This window comes from Leopardus geoffroyi, chromosome C3 (assembly GCF_018350155.1).
Source record: "Leopardus geoffroyi isolate Oge1 chromosome C3, O.geoffroyi_Oge1_pat1.0, whole genome shotgun sequence".
Lineage (NCBI taxonomy): Eukaryota > Metazoa > Chordata > Mammalia > Carnivora > Felidae > Leopardus > Leopardus geoffroyi.
Window position 1 is genome coordinate 62,818,405 of NC_059338.1, and position 23,391 is coordinate 62,841,795.

General features: G+C 37.9%; 1 protein-coding gene across 24 annotated transcripts in view; it reads right to left on the minus strand.

Annotated features, from left to right (window-relative positions):
• CEP170 (centrosomal protein 170) overlaps nucleotides 1–23,391 on the minus strand; it is a 127,536-nt gene that overhangs the window by 62,500 nt on the left and 41,645 nt on the right. For all 24 annotated transcript variants that reach the window (XM_045453146.1, XM_045453148.1, XM_045453147.1 and 21 more), the window contains 2 exons: nucleotides 15,666–15,755; nucleotides 8,455–8,533 (listed from right to left, as the gene is read on the minus strand). In XM_045453146.1, coding sequence (XP_045309102.1) covers nucleotides 8,455–8,533; nucleotides 15,666–15,755 — 169 coding nt within the window. The remainder of the gene's footprint in view (nucleotides 1–8,454; nucleotides 8,534–15,665; nucleotides 15,756–23,391) is intronic.

Consider the following 23,391-nt stretch of genomic DNA (forward strand, 5'->3'; position numbering starts at 1 on the left):
TTGGGTCATGAGTTCACCTGAGAACACCGGTCTGGCTGGGAGATTCTGAGACTGCCCTAATTCCAGCTTAGCTACCTTCTTCCTAATGTAACTTCCTAAGTTATAAAAAGTTTAAAATCCTACTTATTAAAAATTGTATTTGTTAGGTTATTTCCCTGTTTCTTTACATCGGGCTGTGATTGCGATTTTACATCTTCCCTATGCTCAGTTTATTCAAGAAATGTTTACTGGGGCACCAGGGTGGCTCAGGTCATGATCTCCTGGTTTGTGGGTTTGAGCTCAGCATCTGGCTCCACAATTACAGTGTGGAGCCTGCTTGGGATTCTCTCTTTCTCTCTCTCTCTCTCTGCCCCTCCCCCACTTGTGCTCCCTTCAGGGAGCTGTCTCCAAATAAACTTAAAAAAAAAAAATGTTTATCTACAAGTGGGGTCAAAGAAACTCATCTGCATACTAGTAATGCATTCAAAAACATCTTATCTAAATGTTATCTCTTATCTAGATGATCTTAGCTAGATAAAACATCTTATCTAAATGACAATTAAAGCTAACTAAAAGGAGGGCAACATTTTGAACAGTTTTAGTTACTCCTAGGGCCTTAAAACAACAGGTGTCAGTGTGAACATGTGTCTCAAAAATCATTTTAAAAATTAATTTAAGTTGCTTCACTCGGGAGATACCAAACACTTACAGAAGAAATCAAATATTATATATGAGCTTCTGTTGCTTGGTACAAGGTTTCCAGTGTTAAGGTTTCAAAAGATGCTGTATTTTCAAACTGTTTAATGGGCATTAATACAATATTCTCTCAAAAACTGTATTACTAAAAAGAATGTGACTTTCATGGTGTTGAAGACACTGGATGCCACAACAAATGAGAATACCTGAATTATTTTACACAATGAAAAATACATTCTTTTTCTAAAATTTATGTGCCTTATATGTGTGATTTAAAATACATATATAGGTAAGACTACCCTTAAAAATTCTCCTTAAAGTTAGCCAAAAACTTGTCTGTTTGGATCTTCTCCTTAGAAATATGGGAAATTTAGGGGCACCTGGGAGGCTCAGTCGGTTAGGTGTTCGACTTTGGCTCAGGTCATTATCTCACTGTTTGTGGGTTCTAGTCCTGCGTCGGGCTCTGGGCTGACAGCTCAGGGCCTGGAGCCTGCTTCGGATTCTGTGTCTCCCTCTCTCTCCCTCCCTCTCAAAAATAAACATACATTAAAAAAAACCCAAAAAATTGTTTTAAAGAAATATGGGAAATTTAGGGATGCCTGCGTGGCTCAGTTGGTTAAGCATCCAACCCTTGATTTCAGCTCAGGTCATTATCTCCCAGTTTGTGAGTTCAGGCCCCCCATCAGGCTCTGTGATGACAGTGTGGAGTCTGCTTGGTATTCTCTCTCTCTCTCCCTCTCTCTGCTCCTCCTCTGCTCGTGTTCTCTCTCTCCCTCTCAAAATAAATAAATAAACAATAAAAAATACATACGGGAAATTTGTTTGACTACATTCATAATAAAATACACAATTACGCTAAAATAGATTGCACATTGTATTAACAAGGCAGGTCCTAGAAGACGCCAAAGTTAAAAAAAAAAAAAAAAAAGTTCATAGCAGAAAACCTTCCAAGGGTAAAATTTTATTTCTTTAAGCAAACTTTCTACTAGCTTAAGTTTGTCTTTATCTTCAGAAAGATGTATCGTTTTGTTCTGGCAGATCAATTCCTTTGTCCAGCTTTTAGAAAACCTTGTTTTAAAACAACTCCTTTAAACTTTTCTTCTATGACTTTATTCCATATCTAATAGCTCATGTCAATTTCTTAAATTTAGCGCTCTCAAACTTTGGAAACATCCTCCATTTTTGAAATCTGTAAAGTGTGTTCATGCTTTGTTGTGGACATCAATCACATTAATCAGGAAGAACCCTAACTTCTCTAAATGAAGAGTCTTTGATTTTTAGTTATGTTTATCCCCTTCCCGATCATTTTAGCAGCCATGATCTGGACCCAAACACACAATGCCATAGGTAATGTTCCAATTATAGATAAATCATCATCTTAAAAGCCACGACAATGATTTTTACCTTGTTTCTAATACAATTAATCCAATCGTTTTGTGGACATTATAGGAATAGACAACAACTTTGGGAAAAAGCAGCCCATTAAAAAAATTAAGGTACTAGGTTCTTATAATAACCCTGAGGTGACTGAGATGGTAAGGATTTTGAGATTTATGGTATTTAAGTAATGTTTAAATCATTTTCCACTAAACATGGAAACCATATCATATTCTGATATTCCTTCTAGTTCACCAGTGATTCCATTTTTTTTTCTTTTTAATGTTTATTTTTGAGACAGAGATAGAGTGCGAGCAGACACAGAGAGAGGGAGACACAGATCTGAAGCAGGCTCCAGGCTCTGAGCTATCAGCACAGAGTCCGATGCGGGGCTCGAACTCATGAACCATGAGATCACAACCTGAGCCAAAGTCGGATGCTTAACTGACAGCCACCTAGGCACCCCTGCATCTTAATCTTTTTTAAACTGGTTCCTTATCTCTCCCACCTCTTAATACTGGTATAGAATAGGTTTCAGTTCTTGGATCTCTTACCAATCTATATTCACTACTATATTAACTACTACTTTTCCAGACACATGAAAGCTGAAAGAATTCATCACCAGCAAAACCATACTGCAAGAAATGTTAAAGGAAGCCCTGAGCAGAAAGAAATGATATCAGATGAGAAGAACAGATCTATAAAGAGGAGCGAAGAGCATGAGAAATGATAGTTACACTGGTTTAAGCTATAAGAGTACAATGGGCATAAAGATATAAGATATTTTTATTTCAATCTCATTAAAAGATAATTGGCCTTCCACTTGTAATAATGTAGTATGGAGTTTGTAACATCTAAGAATAGAGTTTGACAATCATAGCACAAAGGTCAGTACAGAAGAAATGAAAGTATACTACTGTAAGGTTCTTTTTTTTTTTTTTTAATTATTTTTTTTTAATTTTTTTTTTTTCAACGTTTATTTATTTTTGGGACAGAGAGAGACAGAGCATGAACAGGGAAGGGGCAGAGAAAGAGGGAGACACAGAATCGGAAACAGGCTCCAGGCTCTGAGCCATCAGCCCAGAGCCTGATGCGGGGCTCGAACTCACGGACCGCGAGATCGTGACCTGGCTGAAGTCGGTCGCTTAACCGACTGCGCCACCCAGGCGCCCCTGTAAGGTTCTTATACTATATGTGAATTGGTATAATATTGCTTGAAGATACAACTTAAAGAAGTAACTACAAATCTTGAAGCAACCAATCAAATAAAAAAGTTATAGTTAATAAGCCAATAAAAGACATAAAATGGCATCATACAAAATGTTCAAAAAATCCAAAATAAATTAGAGGAAAAAGAAAACTGATGGCACAAATAGAACAAATATCAAGATGACAGAGGTAAACCTAATTACATCAATAATCACACTGAATGTGAAAGACCTAAATCCCCAAATTAAGGCAGAAATGATCAGACTGAATAAAAAAAAAAATACCAACTGTATGATGCCTACTTTAAATGTAAAGACACAAATAGGTTAAAAGCAAAAGAATATAAAAAAGAATAGAAAAGATGTTCCTTGCTAACGGCAATCCAAAGAAAGAAAGGAAAGAAAGAAGAAAGAGAAAGCTGGAACAACTAAATCAATGTCAAAACAAACTATATTTTAGAGCAAAGAACATTGTCTTGAATAGAGCAGGTCATTTTCTTTTATTTATTTTTTTTAAGTTTATTTATTTATTTTGAGGGAGAGTGAAAGTGTGAGCTGGGGAGGGGTAGAAAGAGAAGGAGCCAGAGAATCCCAAGCAGACTCCAAGCCCAGCACAAAGCCCTACTTGTGGCTTGATCTCATGACTGCGAGATCAAGACTTAGCTGATATCAAGAGTTGAACACTCAACCCACTGAGCCACCTAGGTGCCCCCAGCAGGTCAATTTATAATAATTAATGGGATCAATTCATCAAGAAGACATTTTAATCCTAAATGTTTATGTACCTAATAACCAGGTTTCGAATTATATGAAGAAAAACTACTGCAAGGAGAAATAAGCAAGTCCATAATTATAGCCTAAGATTTCAATATTGATCTCTCAATTAACAGAACAAGTAGACAACCATTCGGTAAAATATAGAAGGTGTGAACCAAATTGGCCTGACATTAATAGAACACTCCACCCAAACAACAGAAATGCACATTCTTTTCAAGTACATATGGAACACTTACCAAGAGAGATAAATTAGGTATATTCTGGGCCATAGGACAAGTCTCAATAAATTTAAAACGATCTGAGACATACAAAGTATGTTCTCTCATCATCATGGAATTAAATTAGAAATTAATAACAGAAAGTCTCTGGGAAAATCTCCAAATTACTTAGAAACTAACAAACTTATTCAAAATTATTTGAATAACCAGTACTCAAAAATAAAGAGAAATCAGAAAGTATTTTGAACGGTAGAGCAGTACTTAGGAGAAAATTTATAGAACTAAAAGCCTATATTAAAAAAAAGGTCTCAAATGAATAACCTCAGTTTTTATCTAGGAAAAAGAAATTAATAAGATACAAATCAAAGAGAAAATAGAGGAAAGTCAGTTAAACCAAAAGCTTGTTTTTCTCAGAAGATTCTTCCCATTTTCTCCATGAAATTCACTCTACCCACAGAATTCTGTCAGATGTAATGGTGACTCTACTTTTCCAAATGCTGAGGTCAAGTGCCAAATCTTGGACTTTCTTTCATTCTACTTCCAATCTAATCAAGAATATTACTGGCTTCCTCTTCAAGATGCACCCATAATCTGATTCCTCACCACCTCCTCTTTCACCACCCTGCTGTAAACCTCTGACTCACTTGGGGCTACTACACAGCCTCCTAACTCACCTCCCTCTTTTCACCATGGCCCACTTCCATCCTTAGTCTTCTTGAACAAGAATAGCCACAGATGTTTCTAAGTAAGTCATTATCATGTCACTCTTCTGGTCAAACCCCTGTAAATGGCTCCCCATTTCACTTAGAATAGAAGTCAGAATCCTTGCAATGGTCTGTTAGGGCTGATGTGCACCCCACTCCCATACCCCATCTTCCTACTCTTTACTGGTCCCAACCACAATGACTTTTGAAGGCTGTTCCTCAAACATGCCAAACATGTAGTGGCCATGTAGACATGCCAAACTTCAAGTCCTTTGTATTTAACTCTTCTATCTTCCTGAAGAGCAATTTCCCCTGATATCCATATGGCCAGCTTCTTTACTTTCTCCTTATCTTTGCTCTACTGTGGGCTCCATGAATATCCTTTTTTAAAATTACAACCTCTCACTCACCACCATGAGCTCTCTGGATCCCCCAGGTACACTTTTTCTCCATAGAACTTATCATCCTCTACTATTCTTTTTTTGTGTGCTGTCAGCTTCCTTCAACCCCATTAGAGTATAATCACCAGGAGGACAAGTATAATCGCCAGGAGGAAAGAGTGGTCTGTTTCTTTCACTTTCGTGTCCCCAGACCATGGGGACAAGGATCTCCCAGCACACAGGAGATACGCACATTTAATAACTGTGAAGTGAATAACCTTAGGCTTGCAGATCTGCTAAAGTTTGGCCACTTGGACACTTAAGAGCTCCTTTTTGATTACTGCAGGGATTATTATCCCTCATGAGTTTATAGTCATTTCTTAAACTTGGATATTTCTTCCACTACTGGCTTTTCCAAATCACTTAATTTCTTTAATTAGAAAAGCGCTTGTGGCAGATAAATTTTGTGTCTTCAGTTCTATCTCAATTCATGGTAAGATGTTCCTTCTATTACTGTGACATTGTAATAAAGAGTTTTCCACTCTAAAGAAGAGGAGTTCGTAAACTGGCTAACTATTAAGCTTAATTTTAATAAAAATAAAGCACAATTATTTCAGCCAAATATAAAACAGGTAAATGTAACATATAAAATTTGTTTTAAAAATTTCATCCCATACAATAAAATTTCATCCTAATGTTCATTTATGTATAGTTTTCAAAAATCATAAGCAATAGGAGATGCTATTTTAAAATAATAAAATTTACTGAGCCTACTCTGAAGATTTGGATAACAGTTCTGGTTCAACGCCGATTCATAACATGAAGAAAGTCCTTTGGAACCAACAAAACATTTGTCCCAGCAACTCCTATTGCTGACTATTATGAGCTGGTATATAAAAAAGGATGTATTAGTTCACTACTAAGAAATCACTACAGGGGCGCCTGGGTGGCGCAGTCGGTTAAGCGTCCGACTTCAGCCAGGTCACGATCTCGCGGTCCGTGAGTTCGAGCCCCGCGTCAGGCTCTGGGCTGATGGCTCAGAGCCTGGAGCCTGTTTCCGATTCTGTGTCTCCCTCTCTCTCTGCCCCTCCCCCGTTCACGCTCTGTCTCTCTCTGTCCCAAAAATAAATAAACGTTGAAAAAAAATTAAAAAAAAAAAAAAAAAAAAAAAAAAGAAATCACTACACAAATTGTAAAAGCGGGAGTTATTTCTCAGCAGTTGTTTTCTTTCCTTTTTTTTAATGTTTATTTGAGAGAGGGAGAGAGCGAGCAAGCGAGGGAGGGGCAAAGAGAGAAAAAACAGGCTCCAGGAGAATCTGAAACAGGCTCTAGGCTCGGAGCTGTCAGCACAGAGCCTGACATGGGGCTCAAACTCACAAGCTGTGAGATCATGACCCGAGCTGAAGTCAGACCCTCAACCGACTGAGCCACCCAGGAGCCCCTCAACAGTTTTCTCTTGATTTAAAAGTCAAAGTAAACATTATAGAGTTTTATTGAAACTCAGATTTTCTATTTTCTCATGTTTTGAATCAGATTAAGGAGGTATTTAAATTCAAAATATGTTTATTTGCATTTATTGTTTGATGAAACTTTTTATGCTGGTGGAAAATGGTCCATGGATCAAGGCTTTAATGTTAATTCTTAATCATTTTATGTGATTCATATTCTTAAAAGGATTTAAAACATACAACTCATAAATACTAAGATTCAATGGTTTCACTTTTCAATGTTCCTTTGCTGTACAAATATAAAGTTCATATGTGCTAAAAACTATTTTTCATAAATCTTAAGTTAAATCTAAAAAAAAAAAACTGGTTATGCTTTAAGAACAATTTTAAGGGGCGCCTGGGTGGCGCAGTCGGTTAAGCGTCCGACTTCAGCCAGGTCACGATCTCGCGGTCCGTGAGTTCGAGCCCCGCGTCGGGCTCTGGGCTGATGGCTCAGAGCCTGGAGCCTGTTTCCGATTCTGTGTCTCCCTCTCTCTCTGCCCCTCCCCCGTTCATGCTTTGTCTCTCTCTGTCCCAAAAATAAATAAACGTTGAAAAAAAAAATTAAAAAAAATAAAATAAAATAAAAAAAAAGAACAATTTTAAAGTGTTAGTACATTTATTTTATCTATGCATCAACTCCAGGTAGCTGAGACTACATTTGCTATAGTATAGTGATAAAAGTCCATCTGACTTGCCAATGTTTAATATATTCTTCAATATTAAAGTCCAGATAAATGTAGTAACTGAAAAATGAAAACTCAAGAAAAACATTCAGTATAAGGTGGAATATGTATATTTTAATTAAATAAAGTAAGTCCCCTTTATTTCAAAGCTTTTTGCCTTATATGAATAGAAATGCTTTATTCTTCTTCACCAGTCGTTCTTTACTATACCCTAGGGAGGACAAAGTCACGTCCCCACTCACTTCTTAGAATCCTATTTTGTTACTTACTTATTTACTTATTAAAAGATTTTATTTTTAAGTAATCTCTACAACCAACGTGGGGCTCAAGCTCTGAGATCAAGAGTCGCATGCTCTACTGAATGAGCCAGCCAGGCGCCCCTAGAATCCTATTTTTAATGAAAGAATTTTAAGTACACACTAACTGTATAATGAACTGAGCCAGGGAGTATGGGTCTCAGAAGATATAGGATACTGAAAAATCTGAGTTAAATAAGTGATAGAGACAGAATTCTTAAAACAGAGTAAAAGTACGAATGGGAAAAAAAGGTAGGGATAAGTTCTCACACTCCTCCCGGGACACTGATCTGTGCCATGCTCATCCAAACAACAACAAAATCCCTGGGCTGGGCTAATATTAAACAGTCCTTTGTCCTCTCCTTGTTACATTCTCTGATACCCAAATTACACATGTAAATACCACTGCTGAAACTATAGAGATGGGGGAAAAGCTGAGTCCATCAACTTTTCTAGGATTATTTTTAGGAATAGGCATAACAACCAGAAAATATATGTATTATTTTTAAACATGTATTTTAGTATGGGAGGGCAAAGAGACTTCTAGCATGCCTTTACTGAAAATTCTTAGATCAAGAAATGTTAATGTACATCAGAAAAGCTTTATGAATAAATTCAATAAATGCACAAAATCATATAAGGATATCATATCCAAATCTCAGCTTATCTTCAAGTTTCAAGGTGATATAAGTCTGTTCTGGAATCCTTACATCATTCACAAAAGTCTACAAAGAGAGAAAAAGATCTTAGGTTATATATGAAGTATTAATTATTACATTTCAGACAAACAAACACTCAAACCTTATACTTAAAAATACATTAGCTACGGTGGCTAACACAGCTTGTGTATTACAAAATGTGCCATGCATCTTATAGGCCGATAAATGATTTTCATACTAAGTCTTTTATTAATAATTGAACACACAAAGAACCAGGCTGTACCTCCTCTAAGTCCATCATGCTGCCAAGACAAATATAGGCATTTAAAAATGATGCTAAGAAAAGCTCCTAATGTGAAGCTGGCAAATTGTAAAATACTTAACTTTTGATATATCATCAGGATGCAGGGGACTCAATTTTAGCTTTTTTCGGACAATTCTAATTATTTGTGAGGTCTGATGTTTCATTACTTTTTTAAAAAATTTATTTATTTTGAGAGAGAGCTCGAGCGAGTGGGGGAGGGGCAGAGAGAGAGAGAATCCCAATCAGTAGCTTGATGCAGGGCTCGAACTCAAAACAGTGGGATCATGACCTGAACCAAAACCAAGAGTCAGATGCTCAACTGACTGAGCCACCCAGGTGCCCCTATTCCATTTTTTAAAGTAAATTTTCTTTTTGTTCTTTAGAAGAATTCTAAGAATAAAAGTAATGAAATACTGGGGCACCTGGTGGCTCAGTCAGTTGAGCGTCTGACTCCTGGTTTCAGCTCTGGTCGTGATATCATGGTTCAAGCCCCGCATTGGTCTCTGGACCTGCTTGAGATTCTCTCTCTCTTCTCTAACCCTTCCCCTGCTCACAAGCACATGCCCTCTCCTCTCTCTCTCTCAAAATAAAGAAATAAACTTAAAAAAAAAAAAAGGAATAAAACTGCTATTCTATTTCACAATTGCCATATGAGTCTTTTAGACCTTTTTATGATTCTAAGATACATTATGGGATCTTACTGATCTTATTTTTCCTTTTTTTTTTTTTTTGAAACACTGTGCTATTTCACATCATTATTTTATCATTACTCATCAATTATTTCTAACTATGCTGAAAATGACCAACATAATAAGAAAACAGAAGAAAATGGAATTGCCCAGAACACTGCTATCCAACAGAAATATAGTGCAAGCCCCAAATGCAAGCCAAACATATACTATTAAATTTTCCAGTAGGTGCATTAAAAAAGTTAATATAAAAGGTGAGATTAATTTTAATGCTATATTTTAACCCAACCCATATATCCAAAATAGTACCATTTCAACAAATAATTAAATATTTTTCAATAAGAACTTGAACAATTCTGTATTTCACATTTTCACAGCATTCTTTCATCTTTTGATGTTTTCCAACACTTATTTGATTTAGTTTCTAAGTGGATAAATGCCCAAGGCAGGTATCTATCAGGTAACTAGAAGCAAAGATGATGTAAAAAGAAATAAATTAACCTTCTGTTAACAAATCTAAAACTGAGAAATGTTTTGCAATAATAGAAGAAAGCTATCATCTTAATAAAACTATAAGCTATCAAAGTCTTAAAAATAATGCATTTTGACAATACAATGCAAGAAGAACTAGAAATAATGATAAGCTAGAACCAGCCGGATATGTACTTGAAATTTGAAAAGCAACATTTACAAAACGGATATATATCCCAGGTCTCCCTTGACAACTGATGAACAATACCCATTTTGTGTATTATGTACCTTTCAAAACCAGAAAAATATGAAATAAAAATATGAGCTTGTCATGACTAATTTTTACTTAAAATTTCAAGTTGTTTTTCATTATCCTTTTATCCTTACTTCCACAAATTATTTGTAAAAAGACAAAGAGTCAACTAGACACAGATGGCAAATGGTGATGACTATTTTTCCTGGCATGTTGGAAGTTAAATTGGAACTTGCTAGATTCACAGAACACAGAACAATGTTATACTTAACTGCCCAGAATACAGATATCATATAAATACCCAAGTTTTCCTCTGATAAGCTGAAACTTTAAAAATTACTTTTTTCCTAGTGAATTCCATTTTTTAAAATCTTCTATTTTATTGGATTTGAGATGGCCATAATACCTTATCTAGGAAAGCTCCCTCCATGGTGAGGAAGTTCAGAAGGGTCCTAAGTGACATACAATAAAATATTACAGGAAATTATGTGATTACGGTCATATGCTCAAATTCCTATGCACGACTAGCACTTTGTAAAAGGTCACAGAATACCAATTTATAAATCTATAGAAAAAATTAGAAGTTATAGTCTTAATTTCAAGCACAGATATATGAAGATAGTGACATACTGCTAAAACTTGAGATCACACCTTAGTATGATGCATGAGTAATCCTAGAAAATAAGCTTCCAACATCCTTCACAGAAAGATTAAAATGTTAATATGAAGAAAATTTTGAATACAGGCATTTATAAGCTTTAATTTCATGTTCATTTCCAAAATGAACATTTTACAGTGTTTTAAAAGTTACACCCTGAGGCAGGTACCTGGGTGACTCATTCAGTTAAGTGTCTGACTTTGGCTCAGGTCATGATCTCATGGTTCGTGAGTTCAAGTCCCACGTAGGGCTCTGTGCTGACAGCTCGGAGCCTGGAGCCTGCTTCAGATTCTGTGTCTCCCTCTCTCTCTGCCCCTCCCCCACTCACGTTCTGTCTCCCTCGAAAATGAACATTAAAAAAAAAAGTTAAACCTTGAGTTTACCAAAATATTCTATGTAGAGTTACAAAACAGAAGAGCTTTTTCAAATGATGGAAAAGAAAAGAATAAAAGAAAACATTAATTCACTGATGTTTAGTATGCAGAAGACAAGCAATTAGATACTTGACATACAAGGAATGCCACACTTCTAAGCCAGTTTTACTTAAAATTGTTTCAACTTAAACAACCATTTTACTCAAAAGGCTTAACATGACCAATCAGATCCACGCAAAGCTTAAGACAGCTCAATTCTCTTCATTATTAAGCACCTACTGTGTGTTTAACATACATACTAGGTAGGTACTTGCAGAACGAGAAACATACAATTTTAATATGCTGGCATTTATGACAGAAATATTCCCTAAGGTCTAAAAAGGCTTAGGAAATATGAGCCAAACGCAAAGTTTCAGCTTACAAAAATGCAAGTGAAAACATCTGAAGGGAAAAAGTCTCCTGAAGGTCTGAAATTACGCAAGGAGGAGAGAAAATTTCAAAGAGCAACAGGCAAAAAAAAAAAAAAAATGATTTAAGTAAATCAATTATGGAGCATTTTAGTAAGTCAAACCTGGGGAAAAATAGGATTGATTCCTTACGTCGACACCATTTGATCACACTTGTGCCTTGTAGGAGGAACAGACAACAACAAGGAGGCACAGAGAATGAACTGACAAACATCTGATTTCATAAGTGGAATAAGAGCTGGGATTCACACTGAGGTCTCTGAACTACAAATCCCACATTCTCTCCAACTCAAGGAAGTATGGGTGCCCGAGCCAGGCCAGCTCTTCAAACTCCCTCTTCCAAACCACTAGCTCAAAGAAGCAAACCAAACTAGAAAAACATCTATTTATTTGACATACAACGAAATTGCATAATTGATTGCATAAAACCACATAACCACTGTGTATTGTATTAACGCTGTGGGAAATCTGAACAGAGTGAGTGGCCAGGGGCGTAACCACCCCAATCACACTGCCAGAGACAAAAGTCATCTCTTTTTTCCCTCTCCTCTGCACACTCTCTCCACTCTACGCCACTGTGGTCTGATGCTGGTAGAAACTCCAGTGTGAAAAGGGGATCCAGCAGAAGCTAGAACACAGGGAGTCGAGGGGGCAGCCTAGAACAAAAGCCAGAGGTAGCATGCCACGGGAGGCACGTGGCAGAGGCCACAGTGGCTCTCAGAGGGGCAAGTGCCCCAGTGGGAGAGGGAGGCAGGAAGAAGTGAAGGCAAATAAGGGTTCTCACAGGAGAAGCTTCCAGGGGCTTGCGGGGAAACAGGCCACCATAACATCAGCAACAAAACCTGTTCCAGCTTCCTTAGGCAGAGCAATCTCATTTTGGTAGCAATAACATCAAGTATAAATCTAGGTCCCCTGGGAGTGCTCTTTTAGGGTAGGATGAAAGGGAGGAGTGAAAGTGGTCACAGTTAAGAGTTATTTATAAGTTGGGGTTAGCTTTTAAAAAAAATAAGGCAGTGGATTCATGGGAAAGCATGTAGGCTCCAGGGTGCTGAACTCGTTTTAACTGCTTTGCTTGCCACACCACCACCGCCAGCACTTACTGAATGCTCACCACGTACTGTTCTAATCATTTACAATTACGAACTTACTTATAGCTTTGGTACAACCTGAGAGAAACGCCATTTTGCTACGAACATTAAAAAAGTTGAGGAACAGAAAAATTAAGTAACCTGTCTACAGTTACGTCACTGGTAAGAATTCAAGCGGGGCTCATAACCACTACATCGTGTCCCCTGACTTCTGAAATTACTGCTGTTAACCTGATGCTCAAATTTCTAGAGTTATATGAATATGAAGAGCAAACGGTCTTTTTATGGATTAAGCGCACGGCAGCTGGTGGTTCACAACTCTGTTCTGGTGTATTCCCTAGGCTGCCATCTGGGTCAGAGCACAGTTATCGCTTGTGTGACGGATGCTCCCAAGTTCCGTAACAGGCACAAACTCACACGTACTGTCGTCAGGCTGCATCCCCACGCCAGTACTACTGAGCAGGAATTTCCATTTCATTATCTGAAAACTAAAACAAGGGAACTGAACTTGTCAGTCCCCACACTCACAAATATGAAGATGTATGAGGAAACCAAATTTCAGAAAGTGATTGTCCCTGTGTTTAGGACTGGTAAATTACAGACTGACATTCAAATCTAGGTACTGATTTCAAGTTGAAAATGCAAATGTTGCCCCCTATGAGTTATTATCTTCCACAGAATTACGAAGTATAATCGAATTATGAAGAAAGGTCAACCTAGAGAAACTTAGAAGTACTTCACCTGACTTCCTTTTATAATGAAAAACAAGTAATTTTTATATTTGATCACAGTCTTTTAAAAGAATAAAACACTGTGATGTAATTCTCACTTATTATTTTCCAAGATAATAATGTAAAGACATCTATGCACAGCACTGTGGTAAAGATCAATCTTTCTGGCTTAAAACCAGAACATAACATTGTTAAAATAGTCCACATACAGAAGTTAAAATTTTTCTCCATAAATTCCTTAATAAAGAAAATAAATTCAATTTCATCAAAAAAAAGACGGACTGTATTCGTGCACTGTGCAGACTCCTGAGTAAATGTTCATGACTGTTCAGGAGCTCATGATTCAACACCGTGACAGAGAAGTAAAAGAAGATGTAATACAAAGCAGAGAAAGCACCCCAAATCAAGATTAAAACAAAGGCTTACAGATGTGGAGAAGGACGAAAGAAGTTCTGCAACTGGGAGCTGGGAATCACAGTAGCTTACTTACCTGTCTCACGTTAGAACGGTTTCTACCTAGTCTGCTCTGTTTCTGCTTTATCTGCTCCACGTGTTATTAATGACGTTAGCAAGTTAATATTCCTAAATACCGTTCCTTTGTTCCTTCCCTTCAGGAAGAAGTAGAATCTGGGCTTGACTCGTACAAATTTTTAAGTACAACTTTTCTAAATGACAAGGCAGATGGGAGAACTACTAGGTTGAAGAAAATCTAACAAAGTATTCGGAGGAGGAGACTGGACAGCAGCAGAACTACTATTCGGGAGGCAGGACAAGGGAAAGCCCAAGGGAGCAGGAATCTGCAAAAGTGTCAAATGTGAGGGATTTTGGTTCAACCCTGAATTGAGACTTAATTCTGTGTGCCATGAGAAACAAACAAAGGCTAGAATAAAACTAATAGAAAAACAAAGTATCTCAAAGATTAAACATCAGTCCTTCAGCACCAGGGCAACTTAGAACAAGAAAACAATGTTTCACTATAATTGTCCAGTTTCTGCATAAAGTTTATTTTTTTTCAATATATGAAGTTTATTGTCAAATTGGTTTCCATACAACACCGAGTGCTCATCCCAAAATCTGCATAAAGTGTAATGTATATTTCAAAAAGCAGTGGCAGTTGGAAGCAGTGGGGATACAGTTAGTTTCTGTTAAATTCATTTTAGTAATTTCAACAGCACAGATGTAGACAAATATTGCATCAGCTTATATTACCAAGGCTATTAGAAAATTAAAAAATAAGAAATTATTCAATACTTCAGCATTCTCTTAGTCTGTGGCTAGTTATGTTCCAACAATGTGGAAAGACCAAATGAAGAATTAGGAAAAAAAACTCACTGCAGTAACACAAAAATATCTTCAAAGCAGGAATACAGAAAAGCAATAATGAATACTGCTGTTTAGATCACAAAGTCACATGTTTAAGGTTAATGGATGTGTTTCCTGTCTTTTTTACTCTAGCACAGAAAGTTCTGCAGCAGCTGGCATCAAACTATGTTTTCACCTTTATCTTCTAAGTTAACCTATACTTCTTGGGCTCCCAAGAGTCCTTTTTTTCATACTTACTGCCATGGCTTTCCACTATTCTCCCACATATAAATTCAAACCATCCGGTGAGGTCAAATTTCATTTCATCTCCTTAAAGAAGTCTTTTTTAACCATTATGAATAGTAAGAACCAGCAACCGTCTGCATTCCTGTATTTACTGCCTATACAGTTTCTTGGGAACATGGGCTCATTCCATATTCTACTGTATGGTCCCCAAAGTGCCACATACCTAATAAACCTTTAGAAGTAAAATGCAAACCCGGGTGCCTGGGTGGCTCAGTTGGTTAAGTGTCCAACTTTGTTTGGCTCAGGTCATGATCTCGCAGTTTGTGGGTTCAAGCCCTGTGTCGGGCTCTGTGCTGACAGCTCAGAGCCCGGAGCTTGCTTTGGATTCTGTGTCTCCCTCGCTCTCTCTCTGCTCCTCCCCAACTTGCGCATGCACGCAAACAAAACAAAACAAAATAAAACAAAACAAAAACAAAAACAAAAAAACCCAGAAAGAAAGTAAAATGCAAACTAAAGAGAAGGAAATATAACACAAATAGCAACTGTAACCTGATCTGTTTACTTACAATATTAAAAAAATATTCAAATAAAGCAAAAGAGAAAATCTTCACTTACCCCATTTAGGCTGCCCAAATCTTTCACCAAATGTTCATCTGTAGAAGTGTCATAATTGATTACAGCATGTTGCTTATCCACACTACGGGACTGAAAGGAAGTTTTCTGAGTTAGTAAATACAAGAAAATACTAGAATAACAAACACAAAGTTTTTTGGCTAGATACTTCATATTAATAGGATAACAGATAAGTATCAGGAAATATCAAAGTAAAAGTGGATTAAATGAGATTTAAACTGTGTTACTACTATATAACACAAATTTGGCATCACTCCCCAAAGAAGAAAGCTGCCAAAATTTGAAGATGTTCTTCGGATGTCCACGCACATGCGCTCACGCTCCAGAGCTTAGCGAGTTGTCTGTAGATAGAAGCACCTGAAAGATGAACTGTATAAAGGCCTGTGGAAACTTTTATTGAAAGAAATATCAATCCAGTCACAGGAAGAAACAGTCTGAGAACCACAATGAATCTGAACTCAGTAACACTGAGGGCTACTCTGTGAACCTTGGTATACAAAAAGCAAAGGAAGTATCCCACATGGGAAGAGACAGGACTTCCAGTTCCCAGTCCAACATGTCAAGAGCCTGGAGTCATCAGTCCCATCCTTACAAGAGAAAAGATGCACAAACTGAAAATCAAAAATAGTCTTTATTTTATCAGAGAATTGAGGTCATATGGCCAACTGCCACCCTGACAACTAAAGAGAGAGGTGAAATCAGAGAATCACAGCTTCCTGAACACAGAAACCATGGCTGTAGCCGGCAGGGCAAGAAAACTTAAGGGTAAGATGTGTAATTGCTAGAGATGTGAATGCGAACTAGCTTGCAGACAAAAGCTCCCAGGGACACAGCACTGGGGGCCATCACTGCCATGGGTTCATGAGCTTTACCCTGGGAGCCCCACAAGGGTGTCAGGGTGAAGACTGGAGAAACTCTTCTTGTGTTCCCTCAGTATGAGAATGAAATACACCCAGAGCATTCTGTCACCAAGCGCCTGTCCTCCAGGAAGACTACTTTACCAGTGCTCAACCAACATGGCTTTTACCAGCGCCTAAATGACATGGGAGAACAGGAATCCCGAACTCCAGTCTCCTCTAGCCTTCCTGTCTCACCTCAGGAAGAGGTGAGATGCACTTGTAGAGGTCATGACCTCACTGAAAGACTGAGAACTAATCATAGCATTATGGAATGCTTCCTTTCCCTCCAAATGCTACCATCACATCCACAGGGTAAATACACATGCACACAGTAAGAGATTACAATGGAAAAAATGGCTAAATTCAGATTATTGAACAAAAAGGGTCTCTAAGGACACTCAAAAAACCACAGGAGAGACAGAAACAAGGACACCAGAGGAAACGTTAACTTCTGATACTTTCAGCTACAGCCAATAGCAACCACGGCCTAACTCCCAGCCGCACCCACAAAATGAGGAGAGGGTCAGCAGCTAATAAAATAACAGTACAGACGTAAATCCTAGTTGAAATTGTCCTATCCAAAAAAGTATCACCAAAATTAAAAGTCCTTGCCTCAATTAGCTTAAATCCCATATTGAAAAAGTTTTGGTTTTCTAAGTACGTTAGAAAGAAACAGTATGTGACCTAAAATAATCTTCCAACAAAACCTAAACATTCATCACACATACATTTTCATTCTTAAAAGTTTTAAAAGTTGGGTTTTGGTTTGGTTTTCTCTGAAACCTCAGTTTCTCTAGGACAAACTGCAAACCCCAGACTCAAGAGCGACTTTGGGCAGAGCAGTATTAATGCCACTTCTCTACAACTTACCTGAAAACCAATTATTGTGTCAACTTATAACTGTAACCAATACAAAACATCTGCATTAATCTAAAAGTTACTTAAACTTTTAGTTTTTACTGTTGTGTTTTAAATCGTTGCTCTGTTTAATGAAGTCCTAAATTCAGTTATTAGGGTGACAAAAAGAAATGTGGCACCATTAGGAAAATAATTCCTCCATATTGCAGATTTACCAAGTTGAATTAGTCTAACGATAAAAATCACATGCTGTAAGGCAACTGAGATTTCACGTATATGTAGGCTCTTAATAAATATGAATGAAACATCCATCATAAATAATCTCTGTGAGGAAGAAAATAGTAGGAGCTCAAGTCTTAGCACGGTGTACTGAAATTCATGGGGGGAAATTTAAATGAGAGCAGAGAAAAGAAAAGTCATACAGGGAAGGGAAGTTACAGTTAGATATGGAAAACAAGCCAAATGGCTGCGCATGGAGCCAGGGAGTCGTCACAGCTTTGGAGGGAAGTGGTCAACACGGACCAGAGAGAAGGAGAACAAAATGGTTCAAGGAGGAGATAATTAGGAGAGGCCACTTGACTAAGTCAACAACTTGCCAGAAACCTGGAAATCTTGAATCTGATATACATCTTGCCCTCAAAATGTTTATGGGGGTTGGTAAGTACAAGAATGCCTCCTACACAACATAGAGCCAACTTAAGACATAAGAAAACGACAGAGTGCACTGAATCGAGACACCATTCCAACTTTGAGTTGGGGGGTGAAGGAGTGAGGATGTCATGTGGGATCAGAAAAAGCAACTTAGTAAATAGGGTAGTAACTTTTTGAGAAGATTGGTCTTACAAACTTAAGGCTAGAGTTATCACAAAACAGAACAAGTCATTCCCATTTGTGTAACTCTTTAAAAAGTAACAGCCAAGGAAAGAAAGCAAAACAAAACATTCCTGTTTTTGGTTATCCACTGTCTTCAAGGTGCCAGTGTGTTTCAGTACCCATCAAAGAAATTCAGCAAAAAGCCAAGATTATAGAGAATACATCTAAGTGAGTGGTCAAGAAAAACTGAAGGAATAAGGAAGGTTTGCTTTTTACATCTAACCACTTAAGTATTAATTAACCCATTTTCATTTCCAGATAATCATATTCTCATTTTCTCTAGATTAAACTAGCCAGGAGAAGGCGTGTTACAACTTAATTTTCACAACCCATTTGGCTATCTCAATGAAAATCCAATAGTATCTCAGAAGCACATAATTTAAATCCTAACAAAGACTGTAACTTCATCGAGTTTCTGATTCTAACGGAAAAGTCTTAGCTGATCAGGCATAAACTGCAAAGATTGTCAATTTTTACCAGTTCTGTTATTCTTGTCACTTTAAGCCTCCAATAAGAATGCAAGCCTCCTTATCACAAGCAAACAATTTTTTTCTGCAGCTTTGTAGGGGAACCGATATTAATTACACTTACTACGGTGATCGCTTCTCACTATATACATATGATTATTGCAGTTCACTTGAAAGTAATAATGTTGTAACTCAATTACTAAAAAAAACAAAAATCAAGACCCTTTAGTCACTATCTCCTATAGGTAATATCCAGAAGAGTGTGCCTCCTTCCTCTTGATTTTCACTGTCTAGAAAGACTCTCTTCCCAAGGCTTTGCATTGCTGCTGAGAATCCGCCTTACCGGAAACTCTTCATTCTCAAGCTCTCACAGATATTTACCTCCTACTTCCTTCCTTTAACTGAAATCTGGTTTTCCCCCTGAGAACACTATTTCTACAGCATTCCTTTAAAGTGGGTGCTGTCCTCCTAAATCCACCATTCTGCTGAATTCAGAGACACAGAATGAATTCACACAGTTTACACTGTGACTTTTGGCCATTACTTTCCCCCTGAAGGGGAAAAGCCCTTTCCTTTTTTGAAGTTCTTGTTATGCACCTATAAATATGAATACAAGTATATATACATACTATATATTTCCATACATACACACACACACACACACACACACACACACACACTTCCTAGGTTGCTGCAATCATCTGTGGTCACTCTTTGTTTTGAGTAAACTGTACCCCCAAAGTGGGGCTTGAACTCTATGACCCCAAGATCAAGAGTCACATGCAGCCCTCATTCTCACTTTCTGACTGAAGTTTGGGAGTTATGGTTCAGTCTTTCTTTTTGTACAAACTCCTACTTCATCGTGATTGATTTTCAACATCTATGTAGACAACCCATATAAAAATCTGGCCTTCTTGACCTGCACAACCAAACTCCATACCCTATCCTGGCATACTGCTCCCATTGCTTAGACCTTCTACAAAACTGATTCTATCTCTGGAATCTAAACTGCAGTATTTTTCTCTAGGACTACATTCCTCTATTCTTCCAGTTCCCTCACTTATTTACAATAATTGACAAGTATGCTATCTCAGTTCTCTGACTGCAGCAGGACATCTAATACTCCGACCCTTCCTTTTCTCCCACGCAACCACCCGTCACCCCGACTTTACCTCCTTCTCTGTAATCCAGCTCTCCCTGGCTTCCGCTACCTCTTCATGCTCAAAACTCTACTAAACCTCTACCTTCTGCCCAGACTACTCTGGCTCTGCTTCACATATTTATTTCCTGCTTTCCACTGAATATCTCAATCTGGATGTCCCTTCAGAACCTCAAACTCATTATCTTATTCCCCAAAAGTGCATCTTCTGTACCTCTATTATATTCATTTCTATGCCAAAAACAATAGATTTGAAACTCTTTTTCTCCCCGTCCCTCATTATATAACTAGAAAGCACATCCTAACTTCCCGCTAGCACTCTGTTGCCTTTTCATTTCAAAGAATTCTCTCTTCTCTTGAACTCTGCCTCACTTTCTAGATTATTATCACCTCCTAAGTGCTTCCACCGATTCCAAGCTCCAGTTCCTTAGAAGTAATGAATGTAGAGTGATAGTTTAAAGATCAGGTGGGGCGCCTGGGTGGCGCAGTCGGTTAAGCGTCCGACTTCAGCCAGGTCACGATCTCGCGGTCCGTGAGTTCGAGCCCCGCGTCGGGCTCTGGGCTGATGGCTCAGAGCCTGGAGCCTGTTTCCGATTCTGTGTCTCCCTCTCTCTCTGCCCCTCCCCCGTTCATGCTCTGTCTCTCTCTGTCCCAAAAATAAATAAACGTTAAAGATCAGGTGCTGGAGTCCAAAAGAACAGGTCACGACATCTGGCAGCTGTGTGACCTTGGTAAAATGACTAATCTTTGTTGAGTCATCTATAAAGAAGATAGACTAATCTCACAGGTTTGTTTTTTAGGTTTCAAAGACATAACAGGGAGGCATTTAAAAAGGCAGTATTTCCCTGTGCAAAACCTCCTAAGTGTACCTGCTGGTTAAGGTGAAACATATAAGCTTTAATTCAGCACACGCCCTCCAAGGTCTGGTCTCTTTTAACTTCCAAATGTTTGCCTTCATATTCAATACATAAATTATAAGGAACTATTTTAATTACCTAAACAGACACTGAACGTCATGCTGTCTTTAATACCATGGACTCCATCATACTCTAAACCTTCCAGAAACCATTTATTCATCTTTTAAGATTCAGCTCAAGCCATTTCCTCCATGAGTTCTTTCCACACTTCTCATCTTATGTCCTTGCAGGTAGGGACTGATTAATCTGTCTTTTGTGCATCCCACATCAACATTCTATGTTGTAACGTCTATATTTGTTTACATGCACATCTCCTTCTACTAGACAATAAGCCCTCAAGGACAGGGAGACCCTGCCTGGGATATGCACTGATCCCTTGGAAGCCAGCATAGGGCCTAATGCATTGTAGGTGCTCAGGAAAGATTTATTAGAAAGAAAATACATGCTGTTTAGCCAATCTCACTTCATAAAGAATGAAGGTAGAAAAATTTTCAAAATTTTTCGAAATATCAAAATATTTCAAAATATCAAAAGTACTGAACTTACAAAGATCAGACCAAATTTTAAGAAACCTACAAACTGGGTAGCTTTAAACAACAGAACCAAAGCAGTCACAACAAAATTCTGGCCCCCAGACAAGATAATTATAAAACCAGGAAATTTTGGAAAATAAGAGTATAAAAATGAAGTAATAATATGGTTTCATTTGTTTAAGAAATATTTCCTTTTCTGCAAACAAAACAAAACAAAACAAAAAACAAACAACAAAAAGCCTGTTATCAAATCAACTAAAAACACAAAAACATAATTCCAGGCCAGGCACAATGAAAAGCAAATCTCTACCTAAAAGCTAACATGAAATGGCACCAATGACCACCTAATATGTGTCACATATGCTTTGGATATGAAATGGTTACTTTTTAACATTATTATTACTTCTTGTATTATTTATTTTTCCTATTAAAACATTTAAGAAAAACACAGACATACAGGGACACACAGACTAAAAAAACCTGAAGAGAAAAAGATGGCCATGGTGTGTCATCACTGTTTTAAAGTATTTTTTAAAGACACTGTGGCTGTATCAGACAAAGGGCTAGTATCCAAAATCTATGAAGAACTCACCAAACTCCACACCCGAAAAACAAATAACCCAGTGAACAAATGGGCAGAAGACATGACTAGACACTTCTCTAAAGAAGACATCCGGATGGCCAACAGGCACATGAAAAGATGCTCAACGTCGCTCCTTATCAGAGAAATACAAATCAAAACCACACTCAGGTATCACCTCACGCCAGTCAGAGTGGCTAAAATGAACAAATCAGGAGACTATAGATGCTGGCGAGGATGTGGAGAAAGGGGAACCCTCTTGCACTGTTGGTGGGAATGCAAACTGGTGCAGCCGCTCTGGAAAACAGTGTGGAGGTTCCTCAAAAAAATTAAAAATAGATCTACCCTATGACCCAGCAATAGCACTGCTAGGAATTTACCCAAGGGATACAGGAGTACTGATGCATAGGGGCACTTGTGCCCCAATGTTTATAGCAGCACTCTCAACAATAGCCAAATTATGGAAAGAGCCTAAATGTCCATCAACTGACAAATGGATAAAGAAATTGTGGTTTATACACACAATGGAGTACTACGTGGCAATGAGAAAGAATGAAATATGGCCCTTTGTAGCAATGTGGATGGAAGTGGAGAGTGTTATGCTAAGTGAAATAAGTCATACAGAGAAAGACAGATACTGTATGTTTTCACTCTTAGGTGGATCCTCAGAAACTTAACAGAAGACCGTGGGGGAGGGGAAGGGGAAAAAAAAAGTTACAGAGAGGGAAGGAGGCAAACCATAAGAGACTCTTAAAAACTGAGAACAAACTGAGGGTTGATGGGGGTGGGGGAGAGGGGAAAGTGGGTGATGGGCATTGAGGAGGACATTTGTTGGTATGAGCACTGGGTGTTGTATGGAAACCAATTTGACAATAAATTTCATATTAAAAAAATCACATTTTATTTTTATGCTTCTTTCTCTGAAGTAGTCCCTTTTAATTATGCGACAGTAAATTTCATATCCAACAATCAAATACAGTTTTGCTGTTTCATCAAAAAAAAAAAAAAAAAAAGGCACTGTGGCTGAAAGACTCTTTAAAAACCCAACTGCATTTTTACAGTACCTATGATCTTTAAAACATACCATTACCCTCCTGGAAACTGTTCTTACACCAGTGTGAAAGTTAAAACATTAAAATAGTAAGTCAAATATAATTTTGCTATTTCAGTTAGTATGATGGTATTTCTCAAAACAGAGCAAAATTCAATTATTTGGTGCAATTAAAAATTTTATGAAGATAGGGGCACCTGTGTGGCTCAGTCGGCTGAGTGTCCGACTTCAGCTCAGGTCATGATCTTGTAGCCTGTGAGTTCGAGCCCCGCGTCGGGCTCTGGGCTGACAGCTCAGAGCCTGGAGCCTGCTTCAGATTCTGTGTCTCCCCCTCTCTCTGCCCCTCCCCCGCTCACACTCTGTCTCTCTCA